Genomic DNA, 27496 nt, shown 5'->3' with positions numbered 1-27496 from the left:
AAGCCTGGGGGACTCTTCACAGGGCCACAGGGCCTCTAGCCAGTGTGGATCTGGCCGAGTGACTCGGCGTGTGCTGTGCCCGAAGGAGATGCTGCAGGATAAGGGCCTGTCCGAGAGCGAGGAGGCCTTCAGGGCCCCGGGCCCAGCTCTCGGGGAGGCCAGCAACACCAGCACCACCAACGCTCCCGAACCCGCACTGGCCACGCCGGGCCTTAGTGGAGCAGCGCTCAGCAGCCCACCGGGCCAGGGCGCCGACGTCACCGCCTCCGCCGCTGCCGCCGCGGAGCAGGTAGGGCCATTGGGCTGTCTGCTTGTGCGGGTCGGGTCCTGGATCGCAGACAGGACTCAAGGGGTCAGAGTCTTATGGCTCTTTAATTCTCTGCGGGGCATGGGTCTTGCTTTCAAGGGAGAGCCCTTCTCCACCTCGAACCCTCGGGGCTGACTCTGCCGCAGCCCAGGTAGGGAGATCTTTGCTTCAGGGGACCAACCCAAACCAATGTCCAGCTCTGAGGACCCCGAGAGGGCGAAAGCCAGGGAGGGAGACAGACAGGAAGGCCACAGAAGCGGCACTGAGGCGGCTTTGGAGCCGCTACCCTGCACACGACCACAACCTACATCCTCCGAGCCTTTTTCGGTGTCCCTCGGGCCAGCGGTGTCGCCTCTACTCCTCTGTAGGCCTATCCGTAGGTGAAGCCCCAAAGGAGGGAGTTTGAATCTGACTTCCAATTCGCCAACGGTTCAAAATAATTTTGTGAAACGAAATCTTGAGGAGTGGGCTCTGGGGCAGGCAAGATCTGCACGCTTGGTTGGTCTATGCAGGCTCCGCGTGGAGCCCAGCCGTGGGCCAGCTAGACATACCAGTTTCCCTCCCTCCCATCCTCAGACCATCGAGAACATCAAGGTGGGGCTGCATGAGAAGGAGCTGTGGAAGAAGTTCCACGAGGCAGGCACGGAGATGATCATCACCAAGGCCGGCAGGTCAGCCGGGGAGCGTGCCGTGGGGAGGGCGGCAGGTGGGCAGGTCACCCGGGTAGAGTGATGCGGGGACAGCGGTAGGTAGGCAGGTCACTCGGGGAGAGTGACACAGGGAGGGCGGAGGTGGGAGCCAGGAGGATCTGAAGGGGCTGGGGTCCTCTGGGTTCCTGGTCTGGGGATCACTGGGAAATTTATCTGCCACTGGAATCCCCGCACCACATCCTACAGCAGCGGTCAGGGCCCTCAAGTGTTTTTACACCTTCCGAGGACCCGGGAGTGGGGAGGAGGTTCTGAAGGCTCAAAAAGAAAGGCTATATTATGCTGTTGACAAAGGCTGATGCAAATAAGGGCAGCCACAGCCCAGGGGCCACCTGCCGGGATGCTTGCCCTCCGGTGAATTTCTCTGGTTTGATCTGCCTTCCGTTGCTAGAAGGGATGAGGTTGTGTGTCTCAATTGCCCTAACTTTTTGGTAGCTGAGTGAACCCCAAGATACTTATCCCAGGGCAACACCCTCCTCAACCTAGGGGAAGGCGCCGGCGGTTTTGTGTGTTGCTGGGGAGCCTCCCTAGCTCTCAGCGGCTGCCAGGGAAGGGTGATTTATAAAGTGGAAACATCTTTAAAATGCACTAGTGTCTGTGGGAGAGAAGAGGGAGGAGAGGGTGAGAAGAGAAAGACAGAGCAGTGTGTGTGTGTGTGTGTGTGTGTGTGTGTATGTATGCTATGCTCCAGTAGTCACATGCCTGTGAGTGTGTGTAAAGCAGACATTGGCTGTGCTGCAGTTTCTGACATGGGACAGTCGTGGCCCAATAGAGCAGTTGTCAGGTGAAGGAGAAGGCTGCAGACACAGGAGAGTTAAGGTTTAGGAAACTTGTTGGTCCTCAGCCCTTTCTGCATCCACACACTTGGTTTTGGTCTCTAGGGACAAGTTAGATGAGAAACGTCCATTCCCCCAGAATTTGTTTGGAGAAAGAAGAGGGTAAACCATCAAGGGACAGAGTTACGAAGTCAGACTAGAACGTAGGAAGAGTGTTCTCTTACCAATGCAACTGTTTCCATCTGTGCAACCCTCAGATAGGAGCCATAGCGGGTCTCTACCTGCTTCCATTTCACCCACAAGAGAAAAGGTCCCACATCACTCAGCTGCCCATAAAGCACGTGACAAAATTTCGTTTCAAAAGAAACCAGGGCTTGTTTTGTGTTGTGTGCACGGTGCACAGGTGCAGGGGTCCCTGGCAGGCAATGTGAACTTGGTTCGCTGTTGAACTTGGAAACGTGGACACTTGGCCACCCTCTTGTCTCCGTCAAAAAAAAAAAATGGTGTGGTCACCCAGGGCTTCTATCAGGGGCGGGGGAAGGCTGTTTTTAGGGTCCAAGTTTGCTGCATTTGGGGGATGGAAAAAAAGGACGCTTTAGTATTCCTGGCAGAGTGACCTTGTGAGCTAGTCATGGTCCTTTTCCAGCTGGGTGCACTTCACTAAGTAGCTACTGTCCTGCCTCTGTGGTACCAGATGTTTGAAGCAGGTGTACCTGCTGTCCCCCTTAACTATGGGACTCAAACCAGGGGTTCCTGTGAATGGCGCTGGTAAAAATGTCAGGTGCGTTACAGGAGTGGAGGAAGGGGGATGTTCCTTTGTGCCTGCTGATATGGAGGGGAGTAAAACAATAAGGAACACCTCAGAATTGACATTTGTAGTTTTTAGCATCTTGGAAGCATATACCGCTGGGTATGTGAGTTTGTGGTGCTCAGTGGGCTTTCTATACCTGTGTGGGCCCTCCTCCCTCCCTCCTTCCGGCCAGGGGTGGAGCTTGGGGATGGTGCTAAGAGTTTAAAAATGACCGTGAGGATGCTGGTCAGCGATGTGGTTCTCACATCCTTTCATTTCTCCAGTGAAAGCATATGCCAAGTATAATTGGAAAAACTCACTAGCTTCAGCCACTAGGATCCTAGGGTGCTAGGATCCACCACCCCCATCCTGAACGTGGTAAACAGGCTGCTAAGGAGCTGAGCTACACTCCTCGACCCCCACTGTCTTCAGAGACCACCTTCATTGCCAGCTCACTGTGCCCAGGTAGTGTGAGCTCAGGACTCTTTCCGCACTCCACTTGGTGCTTCCCTAACTCTGCAAGTCTACTAGTACCCTTCCTGGGATGTGTACAGTTCTCAGCAAATGGCCTGCTACTTTTTCCTGCACTCTGCATCATAGATGTAAATATTGGAAAACAAAAACAAAAACCAGAAAGAACAAACCAACCCCCCAGAGAAGGGAATTGCCAGGATTATGCAAGCCAAGCAACTCATATATCCTCCCACCCTCCAGAACAAGACCCTAACTTTGAAAATTTTCAGTGTTTTTGTTTTGTTTTGTTTTGTTTTGTTTTTGTTTGTTTTTTGTTTTAATCCCTTTAAACGGAGGCCCTGTGCAGTGTGAGCTTTGTTAGGTGCTAGAGACTGGCTGCTTAGGGCATGGTAACTGCTGTCTAGTCAGGGAGTGAAGGGAAGGGAGGGAATGGAGGGAACCAGAGTGTTCTCAAGTCTGTTTGAGGTCCTGGTTTCACAGGTCTCCTGCCCATTAGGTTCTTGAAAAAATCCAAAGGCCAAAGGAAAAAGAATCAGCCTCATTGGATGGTGGCTTTGACTAAAATGCTCAAGAACCTGTGATGCCAGGTGTCTGTCACAGGAGAGCCAAACCCTCCCTGGGCAGTTTCAATTCCTCTCAGACCCTTGTACCCAGAGTGCTCTTGTTGGCAGAGAACGGATTTCTGTCTTTTCTTGATACATGTGAGAAACTGCATTTTTCTCCCAAACACAGATAAAAGCGAGCTTCACAAAAAATTAAATATAAACCTTCCTAAAATGAACATTTCCTACCCATCTGACTGCCCTACTCCTGGGTCGCGGTTTTGCCACCAGATAAATCTCCACTATCAGCCTTCACAGCCTGTGGAGTTCAATGTTGCTTGTGTTAGTGACAGTGAATTTGCGTTTGAAAAATGAACTACCGATGAGAACTCCTGTTGAACCTGTATTGTTTGTTATTCTGAGGCAAGGATTTGGCCCGGCTTAATCCCGGGCTTCAAAGCCAATTGCCTTTGCTCTGTATACAGAGCGTCAGAGCCCAGTGGCGTGGATGATAAGAGAAGTAAGGGTTGAAGACACTGGGAAAGTGGGTCGGAGAGAGAGCGCTTTGATCTCTTCTTAAAGTATTTTCTGAAAGCAAAAGTCTATCAGAAGGAAGTGCCTTTAAAAAAAAAAAAAAAAAAAAGGCAAAAACCCGGACCCAAACAGCATCCATTTCAGCCACCCTCCCTTCTGGGAGAACACGTCTTTAAAAATGCTTTAGATATATTAAAAAGGCTCAATCTCTCTCTCTCTCTCTCTCTCTCTCTCTCTCTCTCTCTCTCTCTCTCTCTCTCTGTGACTGAGTGAGTCTCTTAGTTGTGTTTTCAGAAATCATTTGGCTCCAAAAGATCTGGCCTGAATCTAGGCAGTGCCCCAGCTTTGGTTGCTGCCCACCCCTTCCCAGCAAGACCCCAGAATTTTAAGATTTTAAGAACACAATGATTGGTGGGTTCTCGAGTGATCCCCGCCTTTCCCCTGAAACTCATTTTGCACTTCGTTTCCCTTGAAGGTTTTAAGATAGGAACTCTGTGTGTGTGTGTGTGTGTGTGTGTGTACACGTAAAAGCTTACATCATCTAAATGTAGATTTCTTCTTTGAAGTGGAATATTTCTGTAAGAGAATACTGGGCATCTGAAGTTTACAGCCCTATAGAAAACTCGAACCCAGGGTGTAGCTGCCATCCAGATGAGGGAGAACCTCCTTAGCATTCCTCATGCATGCCCTGCAGGTCACCAAGGCTGCCACCCTGAAAACCACTTTCCACACTTCCCGCCTGCCTCGGTGGTTCTAATGCCTGTGTTTAAGCGAAGGCACACGGAACTGCTTCAGGCCTCCATCAGGGAAGCTGGGGCTGCGATGGGATCCAGCTAGGTAGGGAGAGGCTGGTGGGTTCTAGGATCTTGATTTCCACTCCGTCCTCGTCCTCGGGATAGGAGTTGTGCACTAATTAGGCTCCTTGGATTGACAACCTTGAGATCTAAGAGCCCATCCCATCCCCAGTACGTCCCCTCCCGGCAGGGAGTTCACGGTTACAGATCTGTGGCCAAAATCTCAACGACCCCCAAGCCTTGGGCCTGCACCATGGAGGAAGCTTATCCTAGCAGCTCATTCTAAAGCCATTTCCGAGTATGAAGAAGATAAAGGCTCGGAGCCTGTACCCTCTCAGAGCCCGCTGCTGACCAGAGGGGAGGTCCGGGCTTTCATCTGCTCCCGGCGGGCGGCCAGGCGGCCGGCGTGTTTATTCCCCTGGCGGAGCCGCTTCCGAGCGAGCTGGCCGCCGCAGCTGTCTGGGGACTGAGCGGGTGTGGGGACCCAGGGCAGAGGGGACAGAGAAGACGCCGGGGCAAGTGCAGAAGGGTGTGGAAGGGAGCCAAGGGAGCCGGCCGAGTGGGGTGCTGCGAGAGCTAGAGCTAGTGACGACCTCCCCTCCTGCTCCGCCTTCCTCAGCCCCCCACCCACTATAGGGTGTTGGTTTTCAGGTACGTTTCATGTTTTTTAATGTTGTAAGTCAGAAATAACTTATAGCTCACTCGATAGGCCCCTGTGTTTGATTAGGGAGGATCCTTTACTTTGCCAGTAGAGGAAGTCATAGCTCCCAAACTCAGTCTGGCCTCTGCTTGGAGGCCTGCTCTCCTGATGACCAGGCGGGTGAGCTGGACCTTTGGGTTCCATCATTAGCCTTTTGCATTTGGGGGTGGTATACCTTCCTCTTCTCACGCAGCAGTATTTTCACCTTGGACAGACTACTGGGTGCCTGGATGGGGGTGAGTGGCAGCATTTAGGCCTTCCCCCTACCCCCTACCCCAGAACTTCAGGTCCTTGAAGCAAGCAAGCCCTAAGAGGCTTGGTTGGCTGAGGGACCCACCCCAGATATCCTGGCTGCCCTCTTGGCTTGTGAGGGCTGCTGCCCTCAGAAGAGGGGCATCAGTGGACAGAAGAGGCAGAGGCCAGGAGATATTCTTCTTTCCCTACACACCAGGGCCTCAAGACCTCCCTAAAGTGGTCTCCCTCTGGAAGGGGACAGACCCAGGCCCTGAGCATCTGGGAGCGGGGGTGGGTGGAGGGTGTCTGAGGAGCACTCAGTGTCTGCCTGGCTCTCTGAGCTGCTGAGGCCCAGTGCGACACAGAGGAGAATTGGATGGTCAGGGCCCTCCAGTCCGTTTTTTTCTGCCCAGGCTCTACACAAGGTTGTAGTGGAAGTTAGGCATTTCTTCCTGGTCCTTTTATGTGAGCACTGGCCCTGGAAGGAGGCTTGGGCCGACCTCTGCTGTTGCCACCTGTAGCTACTACCTGGGCCTAGCTAGCCCGAATTCAGCAGGGCCGCCCCCATTTTGTTGCTGTTTCTCTAGCGGTTGTGAAATGGCCTGAAGGGGGACAGGGTTCTTGGCTTCCCCCAGGGAGGGTGAGGCCAAGCAGCTGCTGCCCTCCTCCTTTAGTTTTTAGGCCCACTAGGAGTGAGGCAGGGCCAGGAAACAGGGTGGCGCCCACGCCAGCTGTGCCCCTATGCTGAGCAGAGGGTTTGGTGGAAGGAGGAGGCTGGGTTGGGTTCCTGAGTCCTCTGGCTTTCCTCCTCATCCTTGGAGAGGGGGTGGGGTGGATATTTGAAAAACGCTTTCAATTGACATCTGAGACAAATTCTTCCACACGGTTTATAAGTCCCTAGACTTGCAGCTAAAACTGTGCCGACCCCCCCCCTCCCCGCCCTCCAGGCACGCATACAGGCACACATGCGCACTCCCCCCCACATGCTCATGCACATGCGCCTGGTGCTTGGGCCAGCATAGCGGCCCTTTCTTTCTGCACCGTGTGTACCAGGCTCTCCTGTAGCTGGAGAGGGGTTTGGTCGGGCTGGAGAGGGGTTTGGTCGGGCTAGGCAGGTCCTGGAGGGAACCAAGCTTTCCGGAACCCTTCTGCTCAGGGTCCCAGCTTGCTGTGGGGTCTGCCAGCTTGTGGAGACCTTTATTCTTTCAGGAAGTCCTGCCCTACTCAGGTAAGCTAATATTGATAACAAAATAGGGGAGGAGGCGTCCAAAGTGTTTAATATGTTTAGAGCAGCTTCTCGTGAGGTTCTCTGTCCTACTTTGGCTCAGTGAGCAGCTTCCTGGTGTTGACTTGATTCACAGTACTAACAGTGGAGGGCAGATTGAGGTTCCCCCGTTTTATAGCTTCAGACAGCTTTGGACCCTGCTTCTCTTCTGGAGTGTGTTTTTGTTTTTGTTTTAAGAGACAGGGTTTCGTTGTGTAGCCCTGGTTGCCCTGGAATTCACTCTGTAGACTAGTCTGGCCTCGAACTCAGAGATCAGCCTGCTTCTGCCTCCCAAGTTAAAGGTGTGCACCACCATCACTCTGCCATTTTTGGTTTTGTTTTTGCCTTTTTTTTTTTTTCAGACAAGGTTTTGATATGTAGTCTAGATTGGCCTCAAATCAACAATCCTGCTTCAGCCTCCCTGAGCACTAGAATTATAAGTCAGCATGGTCTTACTGAGTTTAAACAGAGTATGTGACTTGTATAATTGGTGATCTAACCCAGCACAGGCTAGGCAAATGGTCTACATCTGAGCTTCCATCTCCAGCCATTATTTGTTGGAAGTCAGCTGGGGAGGGACCAGAGGCACCCGCGTGGGAGTGGGGTGTGGAGTGGGTGTGGCTGTTCTCTCTGCCTGCCTCTGGTTAAGCAGGAGCCAAGGGACTTATGCACTGCAGGCTTGCATGTATGTGCTGAGGGCCGTGGGAAGTTCTTCTCTAGAATGTTCTAGACAGCTTCATCACAAGCTACGGGAACCGGAAGACTGTGCTTGTTGTGTCTGCTTTCCTAGAAATAGGCCACACCACTGGCCTGTGGAAGGTGGGGCAGAGGGGGAGCTGGAGGCCACACCACTGGCCTGTGGAAGGTGGGACAGAGGGGGAGCTGGAGGCAGTGGGAGTTAACTTATCCTCACTTGAGAGGCAGAGACACCAAGGCACAGGAGACCCAGGCAGGTGGCCTGAGGCCTTAGGTGGTCCCTGGTGGACCTGGCTATGAACTACGGATGGCAGGCTGATTTCTCATCCACGAGGCTTCTCCACTGACTTCCTTGATTCCTAGTCAAGGAAGCTCTCTTTTCCATGAGAGAGGCATCTTACTGTTTATAGGAGTAGCTGACTGGGACTTCCAGGTCAGCTGCTCTAGCACCCTATGGTGGCATCTCAGAATTTTAGCTGCACATTGTAAGCTGACTAAGGACTGGGGGCAATTTAAAGCGAGCAGATGGCTACTGATTTCCTCCCTCACCATCCTGACCAGGGTCTCCTAATCTTGGGGGTGGATTTCTAGAGCTGGAAATTTGGGAAAAGGCATACATTGTCTTTCTGGATGTCGACTGAGAGCTGGTGGAGTCCGGTATAGCTCTGTCCTGTGGTACAGCGAAGACAAGAGAGAAATGGGTCAGGACCTATGGGTCAAAGGGCTCCGCTGTCTGCCCTTGCTTTACTCTTGACACTTCTCCTGGTGTACCACCTCAACTCTTGACTCCTTCAGGAGGATGTTCCCCAGCTACAAGGTAAAAGTCACAGGCATGAACCCCAAGACCAAGTACATACTTCTCATCGACATCGTCCCCGCAGACGACCACCGCTACAAGTTCTGTGACAACAAATGGTGAGAGCCGGGCCTGTTCCTCCTCAGCTGCTATTGGTACTCCTGTCCCCAGCCAATCTGCTTCTGCCCAGATTCACTTCGCTGGTCCCCTGCCTGCACCTGGGCAGGGGCTGAGACTCGACCCAGATGCTTTTAGCATCAGCACTGTCTATAGCAGATGCGCAGGCTTGCTGGACCTCAAGGGGCCATACTCTCTCAGTCACAGGCAGCCTGGTGCTGTCTGGTGGCAGGAACACTAACATCTGGTACTAACACTGGCAATGCCTCACTGGGGTGCAAAGTGGCCACCTTTTTTTTTTTCTTGAGAAACTAAAAGTTTAGTGATCTTACTTGGTTTGAGGCTCTTTTGTTTCTCTGCCTGGCTTCAGAGTCTGACCTTCTCAGACTGAGGGGTTTGCTAAAGGATCTGGGGAAGAGATGGGCAGGTTGGAGGGGCAAGTGGGTGTCACACCTTAAAACTGTACTTGTTCCTCGAACATGGGGCTGGGGCCCTGGGCTCCGTGGTGGAGGTCATAGAAGCAGAAGCTAAATTAGAAGCCAGAACAAGCTCTGGGTTGGAAAAGTTGTTTAGGTTCTTTGAGAAGTTCCAGTGGACACATTTAGAGTATATATATATATACATATATATATATATATATATATATATATATACATTTACACACACACACACACACATATATGTATGTATACACACACACATACACATGGGGTGGCGGTTGTGAGGGTAGCTCCGGGGTTAAAGCACTGACAGTAAATAAATACAACTCATAAGTAAAACCCACAGAAGTGCCCGACTCTCCCAGGAGCATCTTCACAAACAGCCTCAGTCTGGGAAGTAGATGATCTTGCTTTCCTGCATCTCCCTCTTGCCTTCCAGGGAAGAAGCTGAGAAGTGCGACTCCCCCTCTCTGCTCTCCTCCCTCCCCTCCCCTCCTCTCTGCATTAGTACTGGATAGAAAACCAGCTATTATTCCAGTGGGCCTTGGTTTGCTCTCAGAGGGGACAGACCCTGGTGTACTCACCTGTTCCTGCTGTCTACTTCTTTGGCAGGATGGTCGCAGGGAAGGCTGAGCCGGCCATGCCAGGGAGACTTTATGTGCACCCGGATTCTCCTGCCACGGGGGCTCACTGGATGCGGCAGTTGGTCTCTTTCCAGAAGCTGAAGCTGACAAACAACCACCTGGACCCCTTTGGCCATGTAAGAACGGGGGTTTTAGTGGTGGGAGCTGATCCTGCAGATCAGCTGTATACACCCCTCTCCTCCTCACTAGTGAGCCTGGGCAAGCATCTTCTGTCTTCCTTTCCTTGTATAGAGAATGGAGTTGACTAGTACTCTTTGTGGCTGTGAAGCCTAGATGAGAGACTAAACAGGAAGAACCTTACAGAGAGGAGCTAAGTGAGGGCAGATGTGGCAATGGAGATGCTGATGGGGAAGAGGGGGATTGGAGAGCATTGATGGAAAATGATGCCGATGACAACTTTGATGGTGATGTCAATGGAGATGAAAATGGGGATGGGGATGGTTAGGACCACACTGGTGATAAACAGGATCATGGGGATAGCAGATTAAATCTCTCATGTCTGGTTCTCCAAAGCCTGGTAGGCTCTACCGATGTGAATTCTGAAGTCCCTTTTTGCATGGTCTGCCCTTCTGACCTCTGGAAGGGCATATTCTCTCTGCCTCCTAACTCAGCCTCTGCCTGGCTTCCTGGGGTCTTGTTCACAGCTCAGGACAGTGGTAGGAGGTGGCAGTGGTAGCCACTGTGAGCATCCTAACTCCAGCTTCCCAGGCTCATTCTTTCCCCATCTGGTTCTAGCAGGCCCACAAAAAGGAGCTTTTCATGTGGAAATCTTGAGCTCAAATGTGTTGTAAACAGAAGCCTAGCAGCTGGTATTTTCTTCCAGGGCTTCCACCCTGCCTCCAAGGACTCCTGTGAGTCTTTGGTAGTTTAGGGCAGGGGTGCTGGGGAGCCCAGCAGGGCTGCCAGGTGTTCAATATGCTGCACACCCAACACTGAGGGTGAAGACAGGGACGAGTGTGTAGGTGTGACTTGATGGCATAGATCAGCCCCCGGGGCAGGAGGCTGTGGAGTAGTCAGAACTTTTCTGAGAAGTTCCCTATGCAAAAATGCCAGAAGCACTCTATCCTGATCAATCAAGCTCTTGGTTTCAGGTTCTGCGTCTGTTCGGTTTCCTTCTTGGTTATTGGTGATGTGAGTTTGCACCTAGAACGCCAACGTGACTAAATTAACCCTTCTCTGACTGTTTCACAAGTTCCCCACGCAGGGCATGAAGATCCCCGTGGAGAGAGGGGCAGACAAGCCCCAGCTCCTAGAGCAAATCTTAGCCAGGTCTCTGCCCACACTTGACTCCTGCTGGACTTTGCCTGGCTGGATTGTGGTATCAGGCTCATGAGGCTTCTGAGGCCAGCGGGGGATGGAGAGACAGGCAGCCTCTAACTACACCTGCAGTATCGTGCTGCCCTGGCAGGGTGGGGTGAGTCCAGAGCTTGGCAGGTGTAGCCTCTTTGGGCATCTGAAAGGACCTTGAGATTAAGAGTTTGGATGGGATTTTGGGTGCACTTGACTGTTACCATGGCTTCCAGATGCAAGGATGCTTGCCAAGACATTTCTGCCTCTCTTGTCCCTGCAGAAGGTGAGAGGAGAGGGTGCCCGAGGTGGGCCTTCTTTATAAGTAGGAGAGAGGACTGTGCTTTCTCCACCTATCTTCCTGGAGGTCCTTCAAGCTCTCTAACCCTGCATACTTTTTAAAGTTAGGGTCAGTAGGGCTACTTTGCAGGGTTGTAAGGCTGTGGGGGCTACTGGATCCACTGGTCCTGCCCACTGAGGTTTATTTCTTTGGCAATAGAAATTTTACCTGTTTACTTCAGCTTTCACCCCCTAGGGATAGATGAAGTGCATCTGTCTACCTTATGTCTGTCTTGTGCCCAGCACTTGGCACTTCATTGGCTACCACACCAATGGTACATTGTTACATTGTTAGTCCCAAGGAGATGAGAATGTCTGAGGAGCCAAGTGTAGAGAGGGTAGGTGCTTGGATCCAGGGCTCGGGCCATCTTTCTTTGGTATTGGTAGTATTGCTGTAGAGGGAGCAGGCTGTGGCCGTGTAGACACGGGGTGTGCTATGCAGGTTCACTTTCTGGCTGCCTTAGGGCAGGGCATCCCTTATGACTATAGATTTCTAACCTTGACTTGTGCCAGAGGGAGGGAGTTGTGAGCTTCCAGGAAAGGAGGAGAAGTCATCGTTCTTGGCTCCTCAGTCTGGGAGCCTGGGAAAGCCATCTTGTACTATGAATTTGCCTCAAACATGCCCTTTGTTCTGCAAAACTCACACACTCAAACTTAAAAGCTTCCAGTCCTGAAGGAACTTTCCCCAGCCCATTGGACCTGGGAGACTTATTCCTGAGATTCTCAGACCTCTAGCAGGTCTACTTAGTCTTTTCCACTGTCACCAACGTGGCTGGCACCTCTCCTTGGGAAAGGACCAGCTGAACAACGAGATGGGACTGCCCCGTCTTAGAGGTGGACACAGCTAGTGCCAGTGGTGTGAATTACCCTGGGGACCTCGATGTGGGCTTAGGAACTCTAGCTTAGAAAGCCTCTGGGCCAACCCACCCCATCCCCTCACTTCAGAAGTGGCCAACTGGTTGGGCACGTGTCTGCCATAGTATAAAAGCAAGAAGAGAGTCTCGAGTGTAGGAAGTGTTTAGCAGCCATTTTGGATTATCTGTTTTATTTAGATTCTTCATCTTCGGGACTTCCTCCCTCCATGATGCTCATTTTGGTATCTTCTCCCCCCTCCTCTTTTCTTTCCTTCCCCCCATCTTCCTTCCTCTTTCCTCACCTTTCCATCTTCCTCCTCCTCTTCCTCTTCTTTCTTCTCCTCCTCTTCCTCCTTTCCCCCTTTTTCCTTCCCCTCCTTCCCCTTTCCTCCCCCTCTTCTTCTTCCTCTTCAAATGGGATGAAGGGCATTGTATGTGGTGGGCAATCATCTTGCCCATGCCCCCAACTCTTAATTCTCTGAGGACCAAGAAAGGGGACTAGAACCAGGTGTGAGGGTTTGGGTTTGGCAGTGGTCTTATGTAGCAGATGGAATTGAAAACAGGACTCTCTCTCAGACCATGTGGCTACATGCTTCCAAATTCAGGGTTGGAGGACCTGTGGGGTTTAAAAAAAAAAAAAACTTTAAAAAAAATGTATGTAGGTGTTGAGGGTACATGTCTGGTACCAGAGGAGCTTAAAAAAAAGGGGGTGGGGTGGGGCTGAAGAGATGGCTCATCGGTTAAGAGCACTGACTGCTCTTCCTATGAAGGTCCTGAATTCGAATCCCAGCAACCACATGGTGGCTCACACCCATCCATAATGAGATCTGATGCCCTCTTCTGAAGACAGCTATAGTGTTTAATAAATAAATCTTTTTTTTTAAAGGTGTTAGCTCTCCCAGAACTGAAGTTACAAATTATTGTAAGCTGTCATGTGGGTGCTGGGAACGGAACCCAAATCTTCTGGAAGAGCAGCGAGTGCCATGTTAATTGCTGCTGTCTCTCCAGTCTCAAGTTGTAGGGATCTGCAGTAAAATCCCACAAGGAAATTTCTCATAAGAACAGTGGAGGAGGCGGCTTAGGAGGGCAGGGCAGGTGCAGGGTATGGATTTTGTTAGAGGAAGAACAGGAAGCAGGAACAGAAAGGATCATGGGAGGGAAGCAGGACAGCCATTGCATCAGCATGGCATACCTTCAGCCCCGCTCCAGTTAATCTGATGACATCAGAACTGTCCGTCTCCCTTCCTACCCCTGACCCTCCAGCAGCTCGCGTTAGGTGACCACATGGCAGAAAGCGGCCTCTCCCCCTCTTTCCTAGTCTCCGAAGAGTCGAGCAATACTTGGGCTTCAAGAAGTCAAGTAGGGCTGAACTGGGTCCTCAATGGCTGGCACTCGGGTCTGCCTTTTCTGCTCATCCGGAGGCAGGAAGCAGACGTGTAGGTTGTGTATCCATATGTGTTAGAAAGATGGTTAGTGCCATCTGTGTGCCAGGCCTTTCAGCTGGCTGAGGAGAAAGGGCCATCTCACAGGGTAAATCTGACTGGAGGGACTGAGTTAGCCCTCATCTGGGTTTCTTAAGGAGACAGGGTACACTGCGGGTGAAGGATGGAAGCATCAATGATGTCTTCCCCTCTTCTCACCCTCCCAGTGACATAACAAGGTACGGGTCCCTCAGTGTGCGTCCTGAGGAGAAAGTGAGATTGGCTTACTTAGCACAGATGTGGATTACTGACAGGAATGTGGGTGCTGCACCCCCAGAACACCTGGAAAAATCTATACTGAATCAGTATGATGGCTTCCCCATAGCTTCATAGATGGAATCTTCTCTCTCCCTCCCCACCCCCCACCCCCAGAGGCCACATGCAGTTAGGACAGAATTGCATACAGCAGGCTGGGGGGGGTCCCATGACTCAACAGTCAACAAACCCAGCCAGGATCTTTTGCAAGCAGACACAGCTGAGCCCATGAAGATGGTGGCAGTTTGGCTCAGAGGGCAGTCCTATACAGCACTGTGCCTGCCTAACATCCTGCCACCCTGTCTTAGGGTTTCTATTGCTGTGATGAGACACCATGACCAGGGAAATTCTTATAAAGGACACCATTTAATTGGGGCTGGCTTATAGTTTCAGAGGTTCAGTTCATTATCTTCATGGCAGGAAGCACGGCAGAGTGTAGGCAGATGTGGTGCTAGAGGAGCCGAGATCTTGATCCTCAGGCAGCAGGAGACTGTGTCACATAGATCTTGAGGATATCTAAGACCTCAAAGCCCACCTTCACAGGGACACACTTCCTTCAACAAGGCCATACCAACTCCAATAAGGACACAACTCCTAATAGTGCCAAACATTCAAACACATGAATCTATGGGGGCCAAACCTATTCAAACCATCACCACCACCACCACCACTCCAGGCTTGGATGACTGTCCCATCTCTTCACCCTTCGTCATTTCTTATTCTTGGTTCTGAGGTCAAATGCAGTCCCTCTGGGGACAGAAGTGTGGGTTCTCTGTGTGCTTTTGGCACTCACATCTTTCCATCCTCTGCTAACAACGTTATAACTGAGTGTTTATACCTCTACAATTAATTTTTCAATCAGAAATACACTCACATGGTTTAAAAATAAGCCACCAAGTAGACTGGGGAGATGGTTCAACTCTCCCCTTGCCCCCACCCCCCGCCCCCGTAAGCCTGAGGGACCTGCTCTAGGTCCACAGCATTCATCTCAAAAAGCCCCGCACAGTGCCATGTATCAGTCAGCCCCAGTGCTATGGTGTAGAGACAGGTGCACCCCTGGAACTCACTGGATAATTACCAGATGAATGAGCTCCAGATTCATTCATTCATTTGTTCATTTTCAGTGAGGAACCCTGTCTCAGAGTAAGGTGAAGAAGAACCGAGGTAGACACTGGATACTGCGCACACACACACACACACACACACACACACACACTCATACAGCACAGCACACAAGGAATTAGTCACTGAATTAAAGTGTCTTTGCTGGGATGTGGTCAGCCATTCTTGTTGGCGCATGGAGGCCGAATAGGCTGCTACAGCAACACCTTTTAGACCTTGCCCTGGGAACAAGGTAGCCTGGAAGCCCTTCACCCAGAGAGCCCTTCCTCTCCCTAGCAGAGTTCCACTTTTTTGTTGTCCCATGAATCACTTTGCTGGTCTTTACTGAAAGGATTGGGTATTTTATTATCATGTGTTTCAGGGTTTTTTGGTTTTGTTTTTGTTTTCTGAGATATGGTATCCCAGGCTGGTCTTGAACTTGGTATCCTCCTGCCTTCGCTATGTAGCTCTGGCTAGCCTGGTCCTTGCTATATAGACCAGGATGTTCTCAGACTCTTTTCATTCTTTTGATTCAGCTTAGATGGGTGTCGTTTTGCACTGTGCCAAACGTGTGTGTGTGTGTGTGTGTGTGTGCCCACCTTGGCCTGACCAGCAGGGTGGGATGGCAGACTTTGTTCTCTTAACTTTTTTTGTGGTATATTTACACTTGTGTGCACACGCACGTGGAGGTCAGAGGTCAGCTGGTCTGGGTTGTTATCCCTTAGAACCCATCTGCCTTTTTGGCTGAGACTGGCTCTCACTGGTCCTGGAGCTCATTGGTCTGACTAAGCCTGGCTGCCAACCTCAGGGATCCTCCTGTCTCTGCCTCACAAGAGGTCTTGGAGATCACAAGCATTGGGCGTGCCTGGCTTTTAACCTGTGTACTGGGGGTTAAAGTGGGTCCTCAGGGTTGCACTGATGGAGCCACCCCCCCCCACTCCAGCTTGTCAGATTCCGGATAGTTTGACAGTGAACTGCATATACCAATTTTAGTTTTAATTCACGTCTCCTTCCCCGTGAGCACGCACATCTTTTCACACAAATCTCCTTTTCTGTGAACCGTTGTGATTCTTCATTTTCCTCTCAGATTTTTGAGTTCATCAATTTTAGGAACCTTTATAAATTTGGAAGATTTAAGCCTTGTCTAATGTGCTTGCCAGTTTGTCACTTGATCCGGCCCACGGTAGTAGTGGTTTTCCTTGGAAGAAGTTTTTGATTGAATTTATCCTTTCTTCCTTTATAGGTTCTGGAAGGGCCTCAGTCATTTCTTCTTTGAGAGGGAACAGTGCTTTTCAGAATCTTTCTGAGTGGCCCAGGTTAACCTCAAACTCACGACCCTTCTGCTTCAGCTTCCCCAGTGCCTTGATGAGTCTGTTTTATGCATTATGTGGACTCTAATGATCACTCACGTGGTCAGGCTTGGCAGCAGATACCTTTAACCACTGAGCCATCTTGCTAGCCCCTTGATTTATTTTTAAATATAAAATGAGAATCCTTTTAGCACTATGCTGGCATTTGATGGGAGGTGTCAATCCTGATTTTTTTCTGTTTTTGAGAGAGCTACCCGGTTATTCCAACATCAGTAGAGGAGAGCCCTCTTTTCCTGTGGTAGGATGCCTTCTGCGTTTTGGTCCCCATGTGAATTTGTCTATTCACATGCCAGTTGCTTTAACTGCTGAGACTTCTCGATGCATTAAGTGTTTGGCAGGGCTTGTCCTCTTGGTGAGTTGTGTATGTGTGTGTGTTTCATTTGAACTGTAGGCTCAGCATGTAGAGCTGAAAAAGAATCTTGTGTTTCTACTGTAATTCCTCTAAATTATAAACTGGCTTTGGGAAGATTGCAAGGGATGCCCTCTTTGCTGGAGTCACCTCTCTGCCCTCTGGAGCACTACACATTCAGGTTCAGGTGTCACCTGAAGGCACTACATATTTTTGTGCAGCCGCCACCGCTACCATTACAATTCTTCCACCATTTTTTTCTCGATGCTTATTTTCACTTGAGTCTTGGTGATGACATGACTCACATTGTGTCTGAACGCCTGGAAAGCCAGTGGGTGCTGGTAGACAGCACGTGAGTAATGAACCCACACGAGGGGTGGTGTTTAGACAGGCAGCCATTTCTGTGCCAGTGGCTGCTGCCCTCCCCTCCCCTGTAGCTCTGTGTTCCCTCTTTGTGGCCCCCATTTTCTGACTAATAGTGAACCTCAGCAACCCCCGATCAGGCCACCCCTCCACAGCCTGTATAAAGGGATGTCAGCTTAGGAGTTAGTACTGACTCTGCCTCAGATTGCTGTCAGATGTCCAGATGTCTTCCAATGTTCAACCCATGGTCTGTTAAAATGAGAGTGGCCTTGATATTGACTTTGTAAAGACATTGCTAAGATTGATTATGATGTATGTAAAATACCTAGCCCAGGCCTGGCATGAATTCTTATATTCTTCTGACCCTTGACTGCCAGTGCCGTTGCCATGGAAGAAGGCAAAAGCAACAAACAAAACGTTCCTGGCTATGTGTGAGAGACCCAGGTTGCTGTCCAGGGAGTGAGGTCCAAGGCTTATCAAGGCTTCTTGAATGGGCTGGAGATTTGCCTGACTCTATTCAGTTCTTTCTCTTGTCCTCCCATTTCTCTTCCCTTTCTTTCTTTTTTTTTTTTTTTTTTTTGGTTTTTGGTTTTTGGTTTTTCGAGACAGGGTTTCTCTGTGTAGCCCTGGCTGTCCTGGCACTCACTTTGTAGACCAGGCTGGCCTCGAACTCAGAAATCCGCCTGCCTCTGCCTCCCGAGTGCTGGGATTAAAGGCGTGCGCCACCACGCCCGGCCCCTTTCTTTTTGATGGTTATTTCATTCTGCAGCCTAGGCTGGCCTTGATTTTTTGGGGTCCCTCTTGCCCCAGACTCCCAAGTCCTGGGGTTACAGGTGCGAGGTACCACATCCACTCTGCTGCAGATGCCACCTCTGTTCTATTCTAATTTCGACAGATTAGAGAAGTGTCCTTAGTGAGAGCCTGATGCTGGGTAGATCTGGTTTTACCATATGAATAAATGTACGTTAGTCTACCATTGTATGGCTAGTGTCCAGACATGAATAGAAGTCCATGTCCCTTGCAGTGTCTAGCAGACACCTTAGTATTAGCCATGAAGTTCATTGAGAGCGGGGTGGGGGTGGGGTTGCCTCTTCCAAGGCCATTTGGTTTCCGCCAGGCCGCCTGTCTTCATCCAGCTGTGTGTCCTTGGGCGAGTCACGTTTCCACTCCAGACCTTCTGTTCCTCATTGTCGACCCGGATCCAGGGGGTTGGGTCAGAGCACTCTCTGCACTCTGTCTTTCAGTTCTTGGATTCTAACAGGGATAAATCTGGACCTCGGTGGCAAAGCATGCCCTGGCAAGCTCTCGGGGAGACGGATGCTTGGCGCTATTACAACTGTTAAAACAGAGCAGGCTTCTGAATTGTGGCCAGGACATAATGAATCCCATTTCTGCGGAACGATGATGATGATGGGACTCGTCATGTAGTAGGGTGGCTGACATGGCTAGCCCATTTGGCGCAGTATCACTCTGTAACAGATGTAAGCATGAGACTCTGGCAGATTAGTTGAACATGGTGCCCGTGGAACTTGTGACCAAAGCCAGGTGTGTGAGCCACTTAGTTGCTTTCATCTTCTCTCAGGCTGGTAGGACCAGGGTTCAGGTTTACACGGGCATTGGTTTGATGGGTGGGTTTCCCTCTAGACAGGTGCCAGACTGTCAGGAGCTTGAAGGGTGTATGGGACCACCTGGTTGAGGGCTGTCCTTCAACAGATGCAGACTCCTGTGTCTAGAGAAGAGCTTGCTCAGGACTTGGGGTATGGTGGAGACCATGGAGACATCTTCACTCTTCTGGACTTCTCTATGGCCTTGGTTGTACCCTCTAGTGCAGTGGTTCTCAAGTTTCCTAATGCTGCGACCCTTTAACACAGTTCCTCAAGCTGTGGTGACCCCCACCATAAAATTATTGTTTCTACTTTATAACTGTAATTTTGCTACCGTTATGAATCATAAAGATTGGCCATTTTTCCAATGGCCTTAGAAGACCCCTGTGAAAGAGTGGTGAGATCCCTAAAGGGATCACAACCCACAAGTTGAGAACCACTACTCTCGTGGCAGTTCCTACCTGCCTCTGCAGGTACAGCAGGTTCTGTTCTTTGGAAGGTGTCTTTGGCAGTCTCAACCCAAGTCATCCAGGACACTGTCTTGTAGGCTGAAGTGGTGGCATTCTGAACATAAGAGTCAAGTAGCTGCTAGAAGTGGCCCTGGGAGAAGGGAAAAGAAGGAACTTGTACTCATGAATAGCCTGTGGCTGCTGCAGTCTGTCCCTGGGGTGTGGGCACAAGGGCTGTGGTCTAGGGTTCTGGCTGGTCTGCCTTTGTAATGCCAGCTTAGGAGAACCAGAAAGCCTGGGGTCCTGCCAGCATTTGCGGGGAGCTGCAGCACGAGAGTGCCATAGAAAGAGTGTATACATGTTCACTTTTAAATTCTGCCTGGAAATAAATGCCCAGCTTAACTTGTCTCTAGTGAGCGAAGCAAGATCTTACAGAGAAGAGGCATGAAGGCCTAGCCTGACTCTGTACTCAAGAAGCTCGAGGTGCGGAAAAACAGAAGATAGGGCCCTTTCTTTGCAGAAGTTTGCTTATTTTAGTGGTATTGGGAACTGAGCCCCTATTTCCAGCCCTGGGTGAGTTTGTAGTTTGAAGAGTCAAAAAGAAAACAGGAAGCCACATGGTGTGGGCAAGGCAGAGGGAGCAGCTTCAGAACCAGGAGGATTTCCCAGAGGAGCCGGGTCCTTGCAGAAGGAAGAGTAGCAGGAATTGCAGGTGAGAGAGCCCTGCCCTCCTGGCAACACCCAGGCTGCCTCGGGGGAGCCACTTGCTGAGTTCAGGGAATAGTGGCCCTCAGTGAATACATGTGTCTTGGTGACTTGTACATAATGACAGAATCCGGAGGTGCTGTCTCAGGACACTCCTGGATCCTGGGAAAGGACTGTGTTCTTCAGCCTCGTTGAGCTCCAGTCCAGGGTCACAAGGGAGGTCACACCTTCCCCCAGGGGTCACACCTTCCCCCTGGTCTACAAGACAGAAAGGCTGAGACCAGAAGCCACCAAGGTGAACTTCGGAAGGCAGGACAGAGCAGGCTAAAGCCTACAGCTAACCTCTGACCAGGCACAGGATACGTGTGGAACCTTCTGGGACTCAGAACCCAGCAAGGCTTTCCAGGAAAGAGCTTTCATGCTGGGCCTTATTCTCTCAGCACTGTGGCAACCTAAGGGTTAAATATTTCATTCTGCAGAGGCAGCAGCAAGCCTAGCCTGGAAGGGGCACCTGGGGCAGAGGGAAGCATTAGGAGAAGAGGAGTTGAGGGCCAGCAGCTGACATAGAAAGCAAAGGGTTAACAGATGGAGCAGCGCTGATAAAATGCCCCAAATTCCTGGTCGGGCCTCCAATGAGAGGGCGTCTGGCAAATGTCAACGATAAAAAATACATTTTAATGGCACGTGATGCAGCCACTACTGTGGGGGCACAGCCACACGAAGCAGGTCTGGGGCAATAACTACTGTGTGTTTTCTGCCTGGGCTTTGATGACCAAGTGTCTGCTCTTCCCTGAGCTCCTGTCAGCTGGGCTGACCTGCCTTCCCAGCCCGGCTGCTCTTGGGTGCTCAAGGTCTCCAGTGGGCCCAGGCAGTGGCACAGGCGCTCCCCTTGTTGCGATGATGTTCCCCTCAGGCTAGGAAGTGCCTTGAGCAGCTTTAAGGGAAGCAAGCAGCTGGTCTCCCCTCAGGTCCCAAGCGACATAGGACATGTCCTCACTTTCTTCTGCCCTGCAGTTACTTGAAGACATGAGAGGCAGTGGCTGAACACTTACAGCAGCGGTCCTAGGAAAGGCAGGGTACCTGTAGGCTTAAGGGAAGGCTGCATATCAGCATCTCTTAGAGGAGGTCCCAAGAAGGTGTAGGACTGGCACACTGTCACAGGGAAACAATCCCACACCACAGAAGCTGTGGTAAGGTGTCTCTAGAACAAGAGGCCAGGTGGGGATGTGAGAGGTGGGAGTTGGGACCCCATTTCCTTTCCTTGGGAGCTTTGAGACATTTCTGGGCTCAGGCCTGGGCCCTAGGCTTTCAGGATGAAGCTGGGCAGGGCCTGGAGCTCTGACTGAGTCCATCTCTCACAGATCATCCTCAACTCCATGCATAAGTACCAGCCCAGGCTGCACATCGTTAAGGCCGACGAGAACAATGCTTTTGGCTCCAAAAACACAGCCTTTTGCACCCACGTGTTCCCAGAGACCTCCTTCATCTCTGTGACCTCCTACCAGAACCACAAGGTATAACCACAGCCCACACGGGAACGCCACCCTACCTGCCCGGTGACCCCAGGGTACGTTAATCGAGGAACAGAAAAGCAGAGAGACTGCCATACTGGGAAACAGAGCCAGCGAGTTAAACTGAACAGCCGTTTAACTGGTAAGGGCAGAGCCCATGGCCAGCAACGGAAACCTGGAGACATGGAGTCTGCCTTGGGGCGGGGCTCTTCTAGAATCTTCCTGTAGGTACAGGTCTGGCCTATCCAGGAGGGCCACCTGGGTCCTGTCAATTAGGAGGTGTTTGCCAATCCCCCTGCCCACATCACTTTCCTGCCTGTTTGCTTCTTACCCCTGATTATAGGCCGAGCCCCCAAGTCAGATTACAGTCTTTCACAATCTGTAAGGGGGTTGACATGCACAGGAAGGAAGCTGTCACAGGGTTCTGGAGAAAGCACTAGAAGGTGTGAAGCAGTAGAACTGAGCTAAAGACAAGCTCCCAGTAAGCACCCAGATCAAGGAAGACCCAAGTTGGTCCTGGCTCTGAGCTGACATAAGAGGGGGATGTAGCTTTTCCAGGCTGTTCTAAGTTATCATTAGATCTGAGCTAGGGAAAGAGGGCTACCGGTCACCTTGTCCTCCCTCCTCCCATGACTTTGTGTGTCCTTTTCTAACAGATCACCCAGCTGAAAATTGAGAACAACCCTTTTGCCAAGGGATTCCGGGGCAGCGACGACAGTGACCTGCGTGTGGCCCGGTTGCAGAGGTGGGGCTGCTCTGGCCAGGGGTGGGACAGGGAAGACCCAGGGACCCTCAAAGCATCTTCACTTTCTCCCTGCTCCTCCAGCAAGGAGTATCCCGTGATCTCCAAAAGCATCATGAGGCAGAGGCTCGTTTCCAGCCAACTCTCGGCTAAGCCGGATGTCAGCCCCCTGCACAGCGCACACCAGGCCCTGCAGCACTACCAGTATGAGAATGGGGCCCACATGCAGTTTGCTGCTTCAGAGCCCCAGGACCTGCCCCTTAACACCTTCCCAACGCAGAGGGACTCCAGCCTCTTCTACCACTGCCTGAAGCGTAGAGGTAGGGTTCTGGGATGATACATGACCCCCAACAGCCCTTGGTGTTCCCGGTATGCTGGCCAGCCCCAGGGGTTGATTTGGGGGCCTCCGTGAGTAGTGTTGATCCTGTTGGGAGGCAGGGGGAAGCTGGATGGTTGGTAGTCTCAGCCCCAGAGCAGTGGGCAGCCACAGTGCCAAGGGTGGTGCTCTCTACTGGTCCCTTAAGGATGCACACAGGTTCTTGGGTGCCGAAATGAGTGATTGGAAACAGATTTCGGGTGACCACACCCTGGGCATTTGGCTTCTCTACAACACTGACCTGGGACCAGTGCGTCCAAGGCTCAGCTGCCAGCCCTGTGTTTTCCACAGACAGATTTGGGCTTGACTCGTGTTACCTTGCCAAAGGTCCTTCGTGGGTCCCCAAGATCCTCTTGGGAGTGAGTCTGGAGACTCTTGCTCATCGTCCAGACTGTTCTCTCAGCCCACTCTTAGACATAAGACTGGCCTTTAGGCCTAGTTAGGCTGGATGCTGCTAGATATTAAAAATGGGGGCTTCTCATGTTATTATATAAAATTCATATTTTAGCATCTATAAATAAGGCTTTGTTGGAGTTTAGCCATACCTATATTTGTTCTACAGTCATTGTCATAATCCGGCAACAAAAGTGAGTAATTGTGGTACAAACTGGGTGGCCTTAAAGCCTATATACTATCTGTCTGGTCTTCCCTGACCCAGAGTGATAGGTCACCTGCCAATCACAGGAATGTAGCTCAGGGGAGGATGTTGGAGAAAGGAGAGTTGGTGTCCCCAGGCAGCCTTGAATCAATCTGCAGAGGGGTTAGGTGCTCAGCCCCTCCCTCCTCTAGGCTGTCCATCTCTGTATACATGGCTCCCCGAATGGATCCCTAGAGAAAGCACAGGAGGGCGGCCAAGAAAAGCCAAGAGGAAAGTGTTCTTAAATTTGTTGAGAGGGCTGCCGCCCTAGCCCTCAAGCCTCCGATATCCTAGGTCCCAGGAGAAGACATGCCACTCTAGAGAGTTGAGCCCACACAGTTGGGGGATGTTGGAAGATGCAGAGGGATGGTTTGTGTTGGCCGGTGGCATCTTTCCAGAGAGCATCAAAGTAGCCTGCACATATAAGCCTTTTCACTTGTTATGTGGGGATTGGCCTGACAGCAGCTGATGTGTCTTCTTTGAACATAGTAGGGTTAAACTGCTCTTCTCAAAACAGCAAAAGCTTGCTTACAAGCTCTTTGGCCCACCGCCCACTTCCTGAGGCTCTCCACAGGCACTGAGGGTTGAGGCAGTAACATCTCGGCCTTAATTTGCTGGCTAGTTCTGACAGATGTGGTCTCTGGGCCTGGTTCGACCTGGCAGTTGCTTCTGCTTTCCTGGGCCAAGACTGCACTAGTCTGAGAAATGCCAGTGTGAACAAGGGCCCCTTCGCATCCCGAGAGTCGGGCTGGCAAAGGATCAGAGCTGTGTGCTGCCCGATGCAGCACATCCCTCGGTGTCCAGGGATGTGATATCCCCCTTGGCCTTTGGCAAAGGTCCATAAATTGACCGCTCCTTGGTCATTGCCACTTTATAAAAGCTGCAGCTTATTCAAATGGTTCTGGGAGTGCCAGGCAACATGGGGGACCAGGGCGGGTGCTGAGTGAAAAGGGCAGGATATCCTGGCACATAGGGGGTGGGGGTGGGGGTGGGGAGGACACCAGGCCCTGGGCTGGCAGGAACGGCCTCTTTCTGAGCACTTCTCTCTCTTTCGGCAGACAGTGCCCGCCACCTGGACTTGCCCTGCAAGCGATCCTACCTGGAAACCCCGTCTTCAGTGGGGGACGATCACTATTTCCGTTCTCCCCCTCCCTACGACCAGCAGATGCTGAGCCCTTCCTATTGCAGTGAGGTGACCCCCAGAGAAGCCTGTATGTACTCGAGTTCGGGGCCTGAGATCGCAGGGGTGTCCGCCGTGGATGACCTGCCCCCACCCCCACTGAGCTGTAACATGTGGACGTCGGTGTCGCCATACACCAGCTACAGCGTTCAGACCATGGAGACTGTGCCTTACCAGCCCTTCCCCGCACACTTCACCGCCACCACAGTGATGCCTCGGCTGCCCACCATCGCCGCCCAGAGCGCCCAGCCACCAGGAAATGCCCACTTTAGTGTGTACAATCAGCTATCCCAGTCTCAGGTCCGAGAGCGGGGGCCCTCTGCTTCCTTCCCTAGAGAGCGTGGCCTCCCTGCGATGTGTGAGAGGAAGCCACCCTCACCTCACCTGAACACTGCCAACGAGTTTCTCTACTCACAGAGCTTCTCCTTGACCCGGGAGTCATCCTTACAGTATCATTCAGGGATGGGGACTGTGGAGAACTGGACCGATGGATGACGTGACTACCTGTATCCTTAACAGCCCCAGGACCATGTCAATCCAGTGTTAACCTCTGTGGGTGGCCGGCACTGCCAAGAAACATAGAAAGGTATTTCAGAATGGGTGTGTGTGTGTGTATGTGTGTGTGGTGTGTGTGCGCGTGCTTGAACTTCTACATACATGTGGTCATGTCTTCTGACATGCAACTGTCTTCTGACATGCAACTAAGGCCAAAACAAGAAAAAAAATGCAATTATCTAAGAAGTGATTTTGACTGCAGGAGCTGAGTCCACCATTAGCTGACATCTCTTGGCATGCCCTGGGTGGGATAGAAGTAGAGGGCTCAGGAGTCACCTAGAGCTTTTTGAAATATACTCTGATTTTACTCAGGGGCCAAGTGAGATCTCTGTCACAGGGAGGGCCTTTCTTTTGCTTGGGTTGGGGTGGGGTATCCATGCTTACCATAGACTCCCTGGTCTTCCACCAGCAAGGTGAGCTGCCACTTTGGGGAACAGAAGTACCCCCTTCCCTTAGCTTCTGGAGATTGTGTGAGACTACCTGAGCCTTAGAGTATTTTGAGAGTGGAGTTGGCCTGGACTTGGATTCTTGAAGCCCCAGGGTCTGAAGCATGACTTTCAAAAAGGAGTCATGCCCCATCACCTCATGATGCGTACAGAGTCCCTCCCTCCCAGTGCCAGCATGTGGCCTCCCTCTCAGCCTGGGAGACACCGGCTGCATCCCAGGATGGGCAGTCAGATGCCCCTTACCTGGCAGTGTCCCTTGGAGATCTCACTGGACTGATGTCACATGTCAGCTGGACTGGTTCTGCTCCCAGAAAACCTACATACATGCCTGGAGCGAGGATGCCGGCCAGCAGAAAATGGACAGCTGAGAGAAAGTACTTGAGTGTTCAAGCTCAGAGGAGCATATCATCCCTTCAGAGTGGGGAGGGGTGTATCCTTGGTCCATCTGCATCACATGTCACCAGAATGTCAGGGCGGCCAGTATGAACTCTGGAGATCACTACACTCTTTGCATGCTGAATAGCTATTTATATATTATATAAATAAATATATAAATAAATATATATATATCTCACAAATGCGGGCCACATGTCAAATTCAGCTTTGCTTTTTTTTTTTTTTTACAAATAAACTTACTGAAAACAAATGCTGAAGGAAGTATTTGGAAAGACATCTATTTAAATTTTTATTACGTTTGATGTTAAAGATAAAACATATATATATATATATATTATAAATGCACACTGCAGATAAAGCTTTATTAGAAAACACACTAGCTGACAGGCGGTATGAAACTTCAAGTGTTTTTGATATATAGCATGGACATTTTGTTTTGCATATTGGAACATAAAGCCATCTTACAACTGTGAAGTGTGTGTTTGTCCTTTGTTAACATCTTGCCGCTGCCTGGGAATGGTGTCTGCCTTTCCTTTCAAGTGCCCGGTGGGGCCTCGGTGCCTCTCTGTTTGTGACCATGGGCCCTTAGAGTGAAGTTCGTTCCAAGTCTCCTCCATCTCGTGTTCCTCCCTGGGTTATGGGGCTAGGTTCACAAAGACCCCTGAGAGGCAGAACAGGCAGGCAGTGTGGCTCTCATCTCTGTTAACATCAGCACAAGCCTGCAGTTCGGGGGGGGGGGGGGGCAGTCTCCTAAGTAGAGAGCCTTCGGTGCTCTTTGTGCACTTGTTTCTGAAGAGTAACTGCAGCTTTGAGCCTCAGCCTGGCACTTCCTGGGGCAGCTGGCTGTGCGAAGCTGCCAGCCAACTTCATCCTCATAAATATGAAGAGAAACCCTGGCCTCAGGATGGAGGGATTGAGGGAGAGGAACTCCAACGTGGGCTTGCCACATCAGGTGAAGAAAAGGAACCCGCAGAGAGGTGACGGCCATGCGTGGACAAGTGTCTATGTGACTCTCACCCACATGCTCGTCCATCCATCCCCTAAAATGTTCTCTCTAGCACCATGGTCTCCACTTAAGATGGTCATGAAGCCCAGAGAGGCCAGAAGAGGGATGCTTTTAAGGCCTCTTGCCCTGGCTCTTCCTTGTGGCTCTGTGGGACCTCTGGTTGGGCAGCTTTGTATTACTCCCTCACAGACAAAAATCCCTGCCCGTATCTTTTCAAAGATGGTACCCTGCCAGGATGCTCCCCCCTCGCGCCTGGAACTCGGAGGACTGGGTGTGCGTTCCTAGATTCTCTCTAAGCACCTACTCCGCTCAGTAAGAGAATCGTTCCAAAAGAGGTGTTCAGCTTTGAGCATCCCACAGAGTCCTCCTGACTTTCTGGGAAGCATAAGCTACCCTGCCTGCCCCACCTGGGCATGGCAAGAGCAGGGCCTGCAGTGAGATTTGTGGAACTTTTCCTGCCCCTCTGAATCAACAACTCAATAAAAAAGGGTGCACATGGGACCCTGTGGAACAAAGAGCACCATTCAGGAGCCCAACAGGCCATACATCATCGGCCCAGAAGCCTGCCACATGACACTGCCTGCTTCTGCTGTGCCCTGCTTGGGAAGGAAAAAAATAGCCGATTACTGCTCCGTTCTGTGGCCAGTAATCCCAGGGTTCCACTATAGCCAAGGG

The 27496-nt window shown here is 51.2% G+C and overlaps 1 protein-coding gene across 1 annotated transcript; it reads left to right on the top strand.

Annotated features, from left to right (window-relative positions):
- The first annotated feature begins 56 nt into the window (after positions 1 to 56).
- Tbx4 (T-box transcription factor 4) lies at positions 57 to 24913 on the top strand. The gene is made up of 8 exons (XM_021176896.2): positions 57 to 289; positions 884 to 978; positions 8614 to 8733; positions 9784 to 9931; positions 21334 to 21486; positions 22140 to 22228; positions 22310 to 22545; positions 24297 to 24913. The coding sequence occupies exons 1-8, from the start codon at positions 89 to 91 to the stop codon at positions 24911 to 24913; spliced, it is 1659 nt and encodes a 552-aa protein (XP_021032555.1). The 5' UTR covers positions 57 to 88.
- The last annotated feature ends 2583 nt before the right edge of the window (positions 24914 to 27496 follow it).

This window comes from Mus caroli, unplaced genomic scaffold, assembly GCF_978045245.1.
Source record: "Mus caroli unplaced genomic scaffold, Mus_caroli_1 scaffold_13, whole genome shotgun sequence".
In the NCBI taxonomy this organism is placed as follows: domain Eukaryota; kingdom Metazoa; phylum Chordata; class Mammalia; order Rodentia; family Muridae; genus Mus; species Mus caroli.
This window is presented reverse-complemented; position numbering and strand designations above follow the sequence as displayed.

Coding starts and splice junctions, on each gene's coding strand:
- Tbx4 (XM_021176896.2), top strand. CDS start 89: ATGCTGCAGGATAAGGGCCTGTCCGAGAGCGAGGAGGCCTTCAGGGCC. Junction 8,734..9,783: donor AAGTTCTGTGACAACAAATG/GTGAGAGCCGGG, acceptor CTTCTTTGGCAG/GATGGTCGCAGGGAAGGCTG. Junction 22,546..24,296: donor CCACTGCCTGAAGCGTAGAG/GTAGGGTTCTGG, acceptor CTCTTTCGGCAG/ACAGTGCCCGCCACCTGGAC.